General features: G+C 34.1%; 1 protein-coding gene and 1 long non-coding RNA gene across 2 annotated transcripts; both read right to left on the bottom strand.

Annotated features, from left to right (window-relative positions):
• Positions 1-1,297: 1,297 nt before the first annotated feature.
• On the bottom strand, positions 1,298-3,161 carry LOC105125111 (alpha/beta-Hydrolases superfamily protein). Its single transcript, XM_011025415.1, has 3 exons — positions 2,529-3,161; positions 1,871-2,112; positions 1,298-1,783 (listed from the first exon to the last, which is right to left on the bottom strand). Exons 1-3 carry the CDS (start codon positions 2,991-2,993, stop codon positions 1,537-1,539), a joined length of 954 nt encoding a protein of 317 aa, XP_011023717.1. The 5' UTR covers positions 2,994-3,161; the 3' UTR covers positions 1,298-1,536.
• A 9,458-nt stretch (positions 3,162-12,619) lies between these two features.
• Positions 12,620-13,825, bottom strand: LOC105125115 (uncharacterized). Its single transcript, XR_842183.1, has 2 exons — positions 13,747-13,825; positions 12,620-13,240 (listed from the first exon to the last, which is right to left on the bottom strand). It is a non-coding gene; the product is annotated as an uncharacterized LOC105125115 (long non-coding RNA).
• Positions 13,826-13,918: the final 93 nt, after the last annotated feature.

Here is a 13,918-nt window from a genome sequence, read left to right on the forward strand (position 1 = left end):
AAAATGAATTTCAGGGAAAATGAATTTTTAGAAAGTTTGGGGAAAAATAAATTTTTAAAAAGTAAATTATTTTTTGATATTTGGTAGTGATATAGAAAATGAACTGGAAAATATTTTTTAGTATTTGGTTATGTTATGAAAAATAAATTGGAAAATAATTTATTAATATTTTATTTTTCTCAAGTTTATTAGAATAATGAGGAACAAATCTTACAAATTAAAAAGTTGAATACTAATAAAATTGAAAAAAAATTAATTTCATCAATTATCTCAAATAAAATAAATAATAATCAAAATAATAAAGATTAAATCTAAAAAAAAAATAAAGAAATTAAAATTATAATAATTAACATTTTATAAAATATTTCAAATAAAATAAGTAATAATAAAAAAAATGATAACCAAATTTGATAAATAAAAAATTTTAATAAAAAATAATAGGAGAAAAGCAAATAACAATTATAAAAATGAGGACCAAAGTTAATATAAAAATTAAATTTTAAGAAAAAAAAATTGAAAAAAAAATATTCAAAACAAAATATATATAGGAATCAAAAGTTTGAAGATCAAATTTGATATAATCAGCAAATAATGACATTTTTAAATTTTTCACAACTTCCGAAAAGTGTTTTTCTCTTAAATTTTTTAGGAAAATACTTTCCTGAAAATCAACCCAAATTTTCCTTTGAATGTAAAGTGTTTTCCGTTTACCAACTTTCTTAACAGCAAACAAATACAAAAAATTTTGGAAAATGATTTTACAGAAAACACTTTCTGGAAAACAAATATAAGAAAGTTTGGAAAGTGTTTTCTCGGAAACCACTTTCTAAAAAACAAACACGGTTAAAAAGGAAAACACTTTCCTGAAAACTAAGCTAAATTTTTCTTTAATTGAAAAATATTTTTCGTTGACTAAAAAGTATTTTTCATTATCTGGAAAATATTTTTTATTAATTAGAAAGTGTTTTCCGTTGACTAACTTTTTTTATGACAAACAAACATAAAAAAATTTAAAAAGTAATTTTCTAGAAACTAATTTTCGGAAACAAAGATGCCCAAAGCTTTCACAGATTTCTACTCCCAGAGCAGAAGAAAGAAAATCTTCAATTTAATTACTGAAACCAGCATGTAAATGAAATGGCAAGTCTGGTCTGTTCGAAAAAATATTTTAAGTGATCATAGGCTTTGAATTAAGTGATAACATGAAGTATTCATAATATTTTATCAAAGATTGTAGACTTTTTATAATTGAAAGCACAAAGATTTCTAAACAATTACTTCAACACCTCATCAATCATTACAGTAATTATGCATCATATTAATTCTATGCAGCGTTTATATGCTTGACATATTGAAATTATATTACAATTACAACTACCAGTCGAATCCAAATAAACAAGTTGCAATAGAGCAAAGTTTGTCTAGTTTGATAAACCACTGTTTTGGAACCAAATTCTCATATTAAAGCCAAACTACAAAGCTTCCAGGGTTGTAGAATATGGTTCTGGACACATTCTTAAGAGGTAATAAAACAGATCAGTATTTGCTAATGTAGTCATAAATGTGATTGCTGATCTCCTCAGCCTTCTCTTGGTTAATGAAATGACCAACTCCTTCCATCACAACAATTTCCTCCAATAAGGGCACATAGTGCTTGAATCCACCACTATTGACAAACTCCTTCATCCCTGGATTAGTATAGACCATGTCAAGATCTCCCACCACAAACTTTACGGGCACGTTCACTGGTGCCCCAGTCCATGATGCTGTGAGCTCCCAGTTCCTGAAATAATTAGATTGTAACTATTAGGGCAGGATATTGAGGCTTATATTTGGTTCATTTTCCAATAAGGAAGTGAAAAGAACATACAAATCTAGAGCTCTGTAGTAGTTCAACCCTCCAGTGAACCCTTTCTGGCTATATTTCGTGGCATAGAAAGAAAGGTCTGCTTCTGAGAGCCAAGATGGCATGGTAACTGGTTCCTCTGGATAGATTCCGAATGGATTTTCTTTCGGCAAGCAAAGGGGACCTGGTTTGCGATCAGTCAAGATTTTCTTTAGTACTTCTTCAGTTCCAGCACGTGCAATCTCATCTTCGACCACCCCTGGTTCCTACCACATTAAATAGCCAGTCTTTTTGCTTCAGTTCATAATAAAAAGCATTCTTACCGAATTGACTTGCAGATAAATATCAACCATCGGACTTATGAGAATCACTAGTGAAATCCTCTAAATTCATTCAATGCATGAGATTTTCCAGAAAGTGCAGTCGGTGAGAATATTTTGAAGGTTTACCATTGATCCTTTTTAAATGTCAATAGTATGGGAACTTTGAACTTTCATACACCAGATTTAAACAAACAGTTGCCAAAATCGAGATGTTAGAATCCAAAAATTTGCCATTACCAAAATCTTCAGCTTGCTTTGGAGCTGTTAGATACCATAAACACAAGAAATTTGGAAGCATGCTCCAAAGATATGATCATTCAAGGCTATAGCATGCTTTATACGCTAAAGAAAAAACAAACCTGGAATCTGCACATGTAATAGTCTTCTCCAAAGACAAGTTTCATGCTCTCCACTGGCTTCATCTTGGGATTTCTTGGCCTGTATGGAACACTAAGGCAGACATATGCCTTCACTCTATCAGGCCTGAACAAGCACAAGTACCATCCAATAAGAGCACCCCAGTCATGTGCAACAAGAAACACTTTCTCCACCCCAAGATAGTCAATAAGTGCAATAAGGTCACCAACAATATGAAGACAAGAATAGCTAGAGATTGATGCTGGAGCTTCAGTGTCACCATAGCCCCTAAGATCTGGTGCAACAGCTTGGTAGCCCAGGGAACTTAATGCAAGAATCTGATGGCGCCAGGAGTACCAAAGCTCTGGAAATCCATGGAGGAATAGCACAACAGGACCTTGGCCTTTCTCAGCTATGTGCATGTCAATGCCATTCACTTTCACCATTCTGTGGCTTATCCCGTCCATCTCTCTACTTCTCTAACCTCTACAGATCTTTTTTCTCTTCTTTTTTAAACCCTACCTGAGATCTCTTGATGGCATGGTCTGTTTCATATATAGAATGCTTTCAAATTTAAGAGGGTTGGTGAGCATCACAGAATAATAAATGGTAGTAAATGAGAGGCTGGGTGATGATACCAGATTTTAAATTTTAGTTCAAGCGCTAGGCATTCCAAAATACTGAGTTTTGTCCATTCTAGAGTTCAACATAAATGCTAACAACAAATGAGCTTAGTTGTTTTCACAATTTTCTCATATAGGAGCTGGGATAGTTACTAAGCAGTCATTAATTACTTGGATTGTACATTTTACACACGCCAGCATGAATGATATCATTTTGGTTGGTTAATGGTATCTTCTCATTCATCAAATTAAACCTTATTCTTATATTATTCATTAAAATATTGTTTTAAGGTGGTATTTCTTTGGTGGAAAGTGGTTTTCTAGAAATCAATTTTCAAACTTTCTAGTATTTGTTTGTCATTGAAAAAGTTGATCAACAAAAAACACTTTCCAGTGAAAAAAAAATTTGGCTTAGTTTTCAGGAAAGTGTTTTCCTGAAAAATTTAGACGGAAAACACTTTTTGAAAGTTGTGAAAAATTTAAAAATATCATATTATTGGTTGATTATATCAAATTTGGTCCTCAAAACTTTTGATTGTTATATATATTTTATTTTGAATATTTATTTTTCAATTTCATCTCTTAGAATTTAATTTTTATATTAAACTTTGGTCCATATTTTTATAATTGTTATTTGTTTTTCCCTTATCATTTTTAATTGAATTTTTTAATCTATCAAATTTGATTCTCATTCTTTTTTATTGGTACTTATTTTATTTAAAATAATTTATGAAATGGTTATTATTATTATTTTAATTTTTTTATCCTTTAATTTTTTTTATTTGTTAGATTTGATCTCTATTATTTTGATTATTATTTATTTTATTTGAGATAAATTATTAAATTATATATTTTTTTTCAATTTCATTCTCATTCAACTTTTTAATTTGTAAGATTTGTTCCTCATTATTTTAATAAACTTTAAAAAAAAAATATTAATAAGTTATTTTTCAGCTCATTTTCCATGACATAAGCAAACATTGAAAATTGTTTTCCAACTTATTTTCTATTACACTAACAAACATCGAAAAATAATTCACTTTCTAGGAATTCACTTTCCAGAAAGAAACTACTTTCCAGAAAATAAACGAGGTCTAATACTTTTTTGGGACATAAAAGATAAAAAAAGAGTAAAAATATAAAAGACATGTGTCTTGTACTTTATGTTTTGAAAACTGTCCTCGAGAAAAAAATCATTTTATATCTATCTCGTTCTCTTTCGATCTTTGTTATATTTGTCTTTTCTATTCTAAAATACTAACCAAATGTAATCTGATTAAGCTAATCATTAGATTTAGTGACTTTATCAACATGACTAACTAAGAATATAGCCTGGCACAACTTTGAACACATGTTAAAAACATGGTGTTAGCTATAGATCAAAGACTTCACACATAACCAAGGCTGAGTTTCAAGTTTATAGAAAATATTTAGGCATCTCATGTAATAGAGGGGCCAGAAGAACTTTTAGACATGAATGGCATATTCTTGTATGGGATTCTGACTGGCGATGTTCTGATAATTGTCTATTGGTGGCTAAGCACACTAATACAATATTTAACATGGTTCGATAAATCACCTGCATCCATGAGAGAGGTTCATATTATTACAGATAGAGAAATGATATAATACAAATGCAAGGAGGAGGAGTATTATATCAACTCAACTCCAAGCTCTCATTGCAAGTGTTGCCATTACAACCTTTTTTTCTTATTCTTACTCTCTCTACTTTTACTATCAACTAATGTCTCTATTTATAGATAATTCATAGCAGATAAGAGGCCAGAGGCCATAAAATTATGACACAAATGGGAGGACAAAAGCCATGAAACATGGCATAAATGGTGGCACTAAATAAGCTTCCACTAAGTGGAAGTGGGGTTGCCACAAAATGACAATTCCTAATAATCACCTCCTTTACTATTTGTGTGGATAATTGTCCTCTTGCTTCCTCAACATAAGCTTGCATCCTATAGTTTTTTCAAGTTTACTATTCTGAGAGCATCTTTAGCCAAGTTTATAGGCACCTGCCAAACCTTTCAATTGCTAGAGACACCAAAGCACACTCTTGCTTACACCAAATAATCACTTTAACTAGATGGTCTCTCACAGCACATCCTAAGAGTGTTAATGCTTGTCTCTAAGACACACAACATTCCCCTTTGAGCATATTAATCATGCTCGGTTTGAAATGTTTTTTCAAGCCTTACATCAAAGCTTACAACACCCTCTCAAACGGATATTTCCAAATGCGACAATCATTGAGTATTTTTATGTGATCACAAGCTCACCACTTTTCTAAGAGTCTACCCATCCAGCAGTTGCGTTTGCCTTCTGTTCCACTTTAGGAACCACGCCTTATTTCTCTATAAGTCCCTTGTTCTTAGTCTCAAGAGTCCTGATAGCTCTCCACCTTTAACCATAGGGGCAGCCCATTAAAAGTTGATCCATATCTGTCTTCATACTCTAAGTATTACAATGTCATTACCAAACTTACCACCTTGACAAGAGTTAACTTGTTCCAGGAATCTACACATGCCTTCTATTTTTATATAGCAATTGTGTTTTAATGCTCCACAAGTCATCCACTTGTTAACCAAGGCAAATGTCTTCTAGCTTATTGATCTTTCAATATCCATCAAAGTCAATTCAGCATTTGTCTCCATGCTCATTATAGCCACCTTATTGGCTATACACTTGTCCATTCATATATAGTCATTACATTACACTTCTCTAGAAGGTGTCTTCGCCTGTCGTCATGAGACGGTTTGATCTTGGACTCATATCATGGCCCTCACACCTTTGATAAGAGGAGTTTCTGCCTGTCATCATGAGACGATTTATACTTAGACGCATATCATGGCTCATACACCTTCTGTCTGAGGTGTCTCTACTCATCGTGGAGTGGTCTCATCCTCCTTCATCAGGGATGACTCTAGGGGCTCTAAGATTCTCTATCACCATATGAACTATGTGAGAGATCACAACCATTAATCACATAGAAAGAGTAAGTTACAGTACACTCATCGCAATCTTCTATCTCATTTTCTATGTTTGCAACTTCTGCACCTTTCATCATCATACTTGACAACTTCACCTATACCAACTCTCTTTGATATCTTCGCCTTTTATCCTAAGTGTCACCTTTTATTATAGGCGTTTGCACCCCCTTAATTAGGTACTTCCACAACAACTTTATTTCCATCATTGCATGCATTGAAAATGTCTTCGCCTGTAGTCTTTCATTAAGAGTACAAGAGATTTCCTATTATACATCCTTCACACAGTCTCTGCTCCGAGCTTCATTTGTGAACACTTTTTCTCCTTATACTTTTTCTCCTTGCACTTGTTGTCTCATTACAATAACTCATTGGATCTTACGGGCAACCTTGCACAATCTCTGTGTGCCTTCGTGCGATTTTTGTTCTCCAGATTTCTCCTTATTCCTTGCTTATATTTGGCAACAACTCATCCTATCAAAACACCTATCCAAGTCAAAAAAAGGGTGTCAATCTTTATCCCCTAGCTATATTTCTCTTTTATTATCAAGGCTTTCATCAATTCTCCCCTCGAGAAATTACAGTCACCGAATTTAACTTCTTTTGAGAAATCACCACTCTATTTGATCTTTAAATATACAGAACCCAATTGTTCTCTTGTGCCTTCATCCTGTTAGTTTTTAAAAGTTTCATTACAAACTGTTACATGTACGAAAATAATATCATATGGATAATCCTTCAATTAAGCAAGTTCCCAAGAAAGATTGAAGGGGTCACACCGATCCCGTTTAAAACTCAATCTCCTAGCCAGAACTTCTTAGGCCATATCTAGCCATCGTACTATCTTTTCGTATATACAACCATTTGTTAGCTTTGTCACAGCTTTTCTTTACAAGTGATTTGGAATATTTTAATTTTATACCTAGTTTCTCAACATCTGACAAGACTACCAGTGCTTATATTCGTCAAGATTGATCTTTATCAATTTTCACTCTCCACCTCAAATAGTCCATATGATCAGGTGTCTAGAGTATCCTAATTTTGCCTTCCCTGAAGGCAATTCAATTTTCCCTACTTAGCAATTCGGCACATGTAATTATATAAACATGTGTACCTTTTTCTTCTTCATCTTTAATGACCACCATGATGACCTTCAGATACCTCGTGATCGAGTAATCTCTCATTAATAATTCATCACCACCATTTTCAATCTCAATAACAACAATCAGACTGTATCATTACATCCAAAATGATCAAATTAGCTGGAAACAAGTTTGAAATCATCCAAATCATATTTCAGACAGCTAAGATTTGATCAAAACAATTCTAGCATAATGAACGGTCCAGATTCAATCTCAGATCCGACTGCACCTAGGATCAGCTACACTAAATCCTATCCCTCAGCTTGCGGTTTAGCTCTAACTCGGCTCAACTCAGCCCAGCTCATAATGATGACGTGGCAAATGGGTCTCACCGTGCTGACATGTTAGTTGACTGGTCACTAACATGGCATCGAACTCTGTATGCTGACATCATGATGACATCATCCTCCATCCAAGTCAGTCATGTGGGTCGGGTAGTCTGGTATTCGGGTTGGCCCGTTCAAGCGAAGAAGATGCATAACACTCGTGGGGCACGTCTGCGCGAGTAGGCATCCTCCTCGCCAACATGTGTGGGTGCGTGGGGCCATTTCTGACATTTTCTTTTTACATCGTTTTCACCGGCGTGCTTATCTCTTCTTTCTCTGCACGGTGATATGGTCAAAACACAATTTTGATAACTTTTATTTTTGAGAAAAAATTAAACGCCACTTTAAACTTGATGCTCTAATACCAATTGTTGGAGATTCCGACCGGTGATGTTTTAATAATTGCTTATTGGTAGCTAAACACACTAACACAATATTTAATATAGTTCATCAAATCGTTTACATTCATGGAGGAGGTTCATATTACTAAAGATAGAGAAATGATACAATACAAATACACAGAGGAGGAGTATTATATTCACTCAAACTCAACTCCCAACTCTTATTGCTGCAATTGCAACCCTTCTATCTTTTTCTTTCTTGTTTTCACTCTCTTTATTTTTGCTCTCAAATAATAGCTTTATTTATAAACAATTTATGGTAAACAAGAGGTCATAAATTATAACATAAATAAAAAGACAAAAACCATAAACCATGTCACAAATGATGACACTAAATAAGTTTCCACTAAACAGCACTGATGTTGCCACAAAATGACAATTCCTAACAGCTCTCTCCACCACTTAAGCAGCACAAGGAAAGCCCGTTTCTCTAGATTCTAGAATTCAAACTTTGCACAAAGCTATGGAATCTAAAATTATGTCTGAATTCATCAGGTTGCTTTCTTGTTCAAACAGACCTCTCCTCTGCCATTAGCAGCGCAGAGACATGTGATGATTGGTTTGGAGAAAGGCCAACAGGCATAACATTATCATTTCCTGAAATGAAAACGAATCTCTGGCAGCAATGCTAGAGTGCGTTAAAACTCATCAAACGGTTACACAAATAGAGAATGCTTGATAACTGAAGGTCGTAACCACAACAGTTCTAAGAAAAACTATAAATTATAATCTTTGTAATTAAGATTTAAAGAAAGTTTTTAGCGGGATTTATGTAAAATTATAACGTACATTAATTAATCAAATACTTTCAAAACACTGCTAATAAAGACAAAACGCAGGTACAAATGGAGCCATGTTCTCAGTTGACGCACTGATTAGAGACCCTCATAATAGAATAACAAAACATGTTGCTAAAATAAACGACATGAAGATAAAAACAGACAGACAATCTCCATTAATCAATTAAGTAGCCGAGAGGGAACCTCTAGTAGATTAAAACAAGAAATATACTTAGAAATTGTAATCTACCATCATCGACTATGACTTCATTGGCTTTTGTCTTGTAACCTTTGGAGATTTTTAATGGAATGGAAAAGGGTTTGCATTAAATATGAAATAAAAGTGGGAAACAACATATGTCCCACTTCATTGTCAATGCCTGATGCATTACTAGCCATTCCTCTTAATTATTTCTCTTTTCTTTCACCGGTCTAATAGCAGAGCACACTTGGCATGTAAGGTGCTTCTTTATAAAAATCCATTAAAAATATGAACAAGGAAGGTTAGGTTAATATCAACATGGGGTGGTGCTAGGATTTGTAGTTAATGAAATCTTATGTTTGGAGCATTCTAAATTGAATTTAATTTAAAGGATTTAACAAAATTTTATGTTTGAAAGCTTTTCGAGCGTTAAGAATTGGACTCCAAATGAGATTCAATCTCTAAAAATGCTATAAAAATAAATTAAAGATCAACTCCATTTGCAATTTCAAATAAAAGAATTTTAATGTTAAAACTATTTTTTTTTCAAAATATTCATCTAGCCTTTTTCTTAACAACCTTTGAAGAAATAAAATGAAGGTAATAAGGGTACTAGAGAAAACAAAATAAATTAAATTTTATCTCTTTGAAATATATGAATTCAGCTTATTTATCAATTGAACTCAAATTAAATGCTATAATTAAATTCAATTAAAGTAGAAAATTGGTTCCAAACAAGGGACATAAGAGTAAAGATTCTATTTCCATAGGTGTTATTACTTTATTATGTAGTATTAGATTTGAACAAAATTATCATATTAAGATGGAATAGAAAATAATTTGTTTAATTAATAAACTCATACAATTATTCTAAATAAATCTCCCTTTAGTAGATATGTCATGGGGGTAATGAGAAAGTTTTTGGGACAAATGTCTATAAAACAAAGGGGCAAACTAAAACTCCTTAAACTATCAAGGACTATTATGAAACTATTAAAAAAATATTAGAGGGGGCAATGTGTTGTCTTTCTTTTTCTTTTCTTTTTTAATTTTATTTTAAAGGCAGCAGAGAGAGGCGCTGCAGCCTTTGTGGCAGGAGCTGCCATGGGTAGCTTGTGTAGGCTGGAAAATGAGAGTGATAGAGAAAGAGTTGAGGCAATTACAATTTACAAGAGGGTGTGAGAGAGAGGTTTGCCCTCCTCCAGTAGTGTAAATTGTGGTTTTCTCCTATCTAATGATATTGGCTGTCCTGTGAATGCAGGCAAGTTGCCGAATCAAAATAAAAATGTTGTGATAAAAATGCTATGTTCAGCCTTCGGGCAAAGTTAAGCGGTCCTAACATATTGCAGTGGCATTTGTTAAGCCATCCTTCATGCAAGTTTGACCTGGACTTTTAATTCAGCCGCTTTGCTTTCCGGTACAGATTTAATGTAGATTTGGACAGGTCCTTGTTTGAGCTAGGTCACAACTTCCAGTTCTGAATTCCTTCCAGTTCTGAATTGCAATTTACTCCATTATCTTCAATAGGTTCAACCGGGCTTGAGCAGGATTATATGTGCTGAAGAAAGGAATGGTTCAATGAAAAGGACAGACAGATTAGAAGATTACACAGCCTTAATGTTTGAAATTAGTTTACTGTTATCTTTCTATTTTTACGTAGGGGACAACTCATGAGGTAGATTGTTAAAGCTCCTTCGAATTCCTGTCAACAAAGGTTGCCGATCTCAAAACACTGGCAGAAGGATTCTGGGTTCTGTGGTGAATTCTTATTTTAGCAGCCTGCGCACTTATCAGTAAAATGACCATAAGTCTCAGTAGGAATCTCCAAATAATGCCATCGTTTTTGATGCATTGGAAACTAGACACGCATTTCCAAGGACAATGGCCTGCGTGGTAATTTGCTCATCTTCGATGCAGTTCCACTTTTGAATTTGAAACTGAAATCTTGACATGTCGCATATATTTTCAGCTTTGGTGATTTCTTCGGTGATTTCTATAGAACCACTAGAGAGCTTTCGATATCTATGTTAGCAGGTTGCAGCTCTGCGGATACGAATAATTTATATAAGGCTGAATAATTTATACAAGTGGAGAAATTCAATTTCAATTTATGTTGTAATATAGAAAAATACTTTGTATCTTGATCCTGTAAATCTTGACAGATCTTTCTTGTGCTTTTAGAACGATAGGTTCCCCAAAAAATGTAAGAAAAAACTATACTCACATCAGAGATTGGAAGGATTAAGAGAAAGAAAAGGGTATCAGAATGACATGTTGTTCCTGACCTGAAATATCCTTGCTACAAATTTAACCAACCTTAAATATTCCTTAGTTTTTAACCATATATTTGTGTTTGTGCTACTCAATTGATCAATCATTATTTTGTCAGGACGGCCACTATTTCTCACTCTGCAGCAAAGAGATGACAGGAATGAAACAGAACGAAAGAAAAATGTTTCCATGTCATGTTTATTGTAAAGCTCCAAGCTTAGCTAGGCAGGAGAAAGAAAGTAAACAGAAATGCAATAGGCATAGCAAAGCTTTAAATTTCCTATTGAATACAGTTTCTGTTCCATTCCCATGAAACTTTCAGTGATAATTATCTTTCTATGAATTTGAAGTACATTTCTTGTTTTCAGACTCAATGCACAATGCAAACACTTGTAGATTTTTGTGCAAGAGCCATTAGAGGATCATTTCCGGCTAAATTTGATATGAAGGCTAAAGCACTAGCAACTAGCTTCTCAAACTCTAATGAGGAGATTTTTTGTTTGCTTTTCCAGCGAAAGTATCCCCGCGTGTCTGCGCCAAGTCTGCAGCATCTCTAAACCCCGGTACTAGCATCAGTGTAACATTTAGAATTCAACGCTGGCAGCGAGTCCTTAATCTCGTCAAATGTCAATTGTAGTGTGGTAGATGTATTTATCTGAAGTTGTTTTTAAATGAAGGTTGATGTGGTTGTGTACTTTAGTACTGCCTTTCAAAGCTTTCTCTACTGCAAGTTAAGCTATGCCTTGGAGACCAAGCCCATGGTTTTCCCAGATAAATTCAACAATAGATTTGCGCAGGTCCTTGTCTATGGTTTGGTCATAACCTTCACTTATCAAACATCCCTTTTCATCCAAGGAATTAATGAGTTTTAAACAACTAAGACATATCTGTATTCATATCAGCAATTGGAGAATTTTGCTGGTACTAGTTCCTGGAATCTATCTGTCTTCATTTAAGAAAATTTCCCTTTCATTACGAAGTTCACCAGGCCCTTTGTCTGGCAACTGGCCAACATAACCATGTTTCTCTCTTAAACCTTCTAATCTCAGATGGGAGCGGGATTCTAAGATTAATTGTTTAGAACAGCTCGTCAATCCAATCCGGGGACAGCCAAGAAAAATCAGTCAAATTTTTGCAGATCAAAACATGGGAAACACGTGTACGTCCCTGATAATCATATTGGTCGTTGCCTTTTTTCAGGAATTAAAACTGGACAAGGGAATTCATTAATATTGAACTTCATAACTTCTTGCTTATATGCGTAGAGAGCTAGCAGCTTGTTTCAAGATCTTTATGCAAATGCGATATTAGCAATGAGATTATGAAAAAAGCTTTAAAAGCATAGAAGGGCTGAAAAATTACAGTAAAAAGAATGTAATCCAATAACATTGGAGCACATCTCCATGAAAAATATTAAGGAGAAGGCTCAAGCAGAGAGGATAGTATTCAGTTCGCTTTACGCACAAATAAAATCCTGGAAACTGCAAAATGGATTCCCAAGAAGAACTATGTGCGAGTCATTAAACAGAAAAGGATGAGAAAACATCAAAGCTTATCACAAGACATCAGAAAACGAAATCTTTTTGTTCGGAGAGAAAGCGCAGAGAAATCAGACGAAGATCTAGACTGCTTCTACTAGTTCTTTTAGAGAGATAGAGAGAGAGAGGCTAGAGGAACTGCTTTTTGCTGGTAAAACCCTAGTTAGGGCGGGCCTTAGAAGAGCTTATATAGAGAGAGAGTTGGCAGGATAGCAGAATGACTATACTACCCTTCCTTTATTTTGTTTTTATTTAAAACAAAATCAACAAAAAATAGCACATCCTCTTATTTTTCTTATAACTGCATATAAATTTGTCCACTTTATTTCAAGGATAAATTGCCAAAAATAAATCTATACCCGGTTCACTCGCCAATTTACCGGTCCAACCAACTGGCCATTTTGATAGCATTGATCAGCAGGGTAAGTATGTCCTGTTGGGCACCGAAAATCAAATAAAAAACTAAAATAAAAGCCTCGTCTGTGAGACAAGCAAGGTATCTTGAAGAAACAGAGTATTCCATGAATTCTACAAAACTAAAAACTTCAAATAATATTTTTTTTTTAAAAAGGATGAGTTGAATCTCATTTCCTTCCCCAACACACCCTTAATCAACATCATTAACGTTAATCGATCATAACAATAAAAAAGCACCAATCTTTAGCAAAAATCACTACCCCGAGCTCTAAATCCTACGGATTACAAACACAAAATCCAACCATTTTCTTTTAAAAAATTATATAAAGACAAATTTAAACCAACAAGAATTTAAATCATCACAAAACCCCCCAAAAGATTCCTAATTTACATGACCAGCAGAGAAATCGATCCAAACAAAATAATCCAATTGACTACAATAATCAGAAAACTCCCCTGAATGAGGAAAACACATAATCGAAAAAGGATAGAAACTTGACATATGGGTTTCCTGTAAAGAACCTGGAAGAGTAAGAATCTGAGGAAGATGAGTGATGGTGTTTTACGGAGGCGTTACGAGTGAGACTTAATGTTGTTACTACTCCTTTTCCGGATCTTGAGAGCTTCTCTGTCCCAGCGATTGCGGCAACGGCGACGGTTGCAAGAGGAAGGAGAGCAGGAATCGGAGGACAGA

The sequence above is a fragment of the Populus euphratica genome, unplaced genomic scaffold (genome assembly GCF_000495115.2).
Source record: "Populus euphratica unplaced genomic scaffold, PopEup_1.0 scaffold28.1, whole genome shotgun sequence".
Classification (NCBI taxonomy): Eukaryota; Viridiplantae; Streptophyta; class Magnoliopsida; order Malpighiales; family Salicaceae; genus Populus; species Populus euphratica.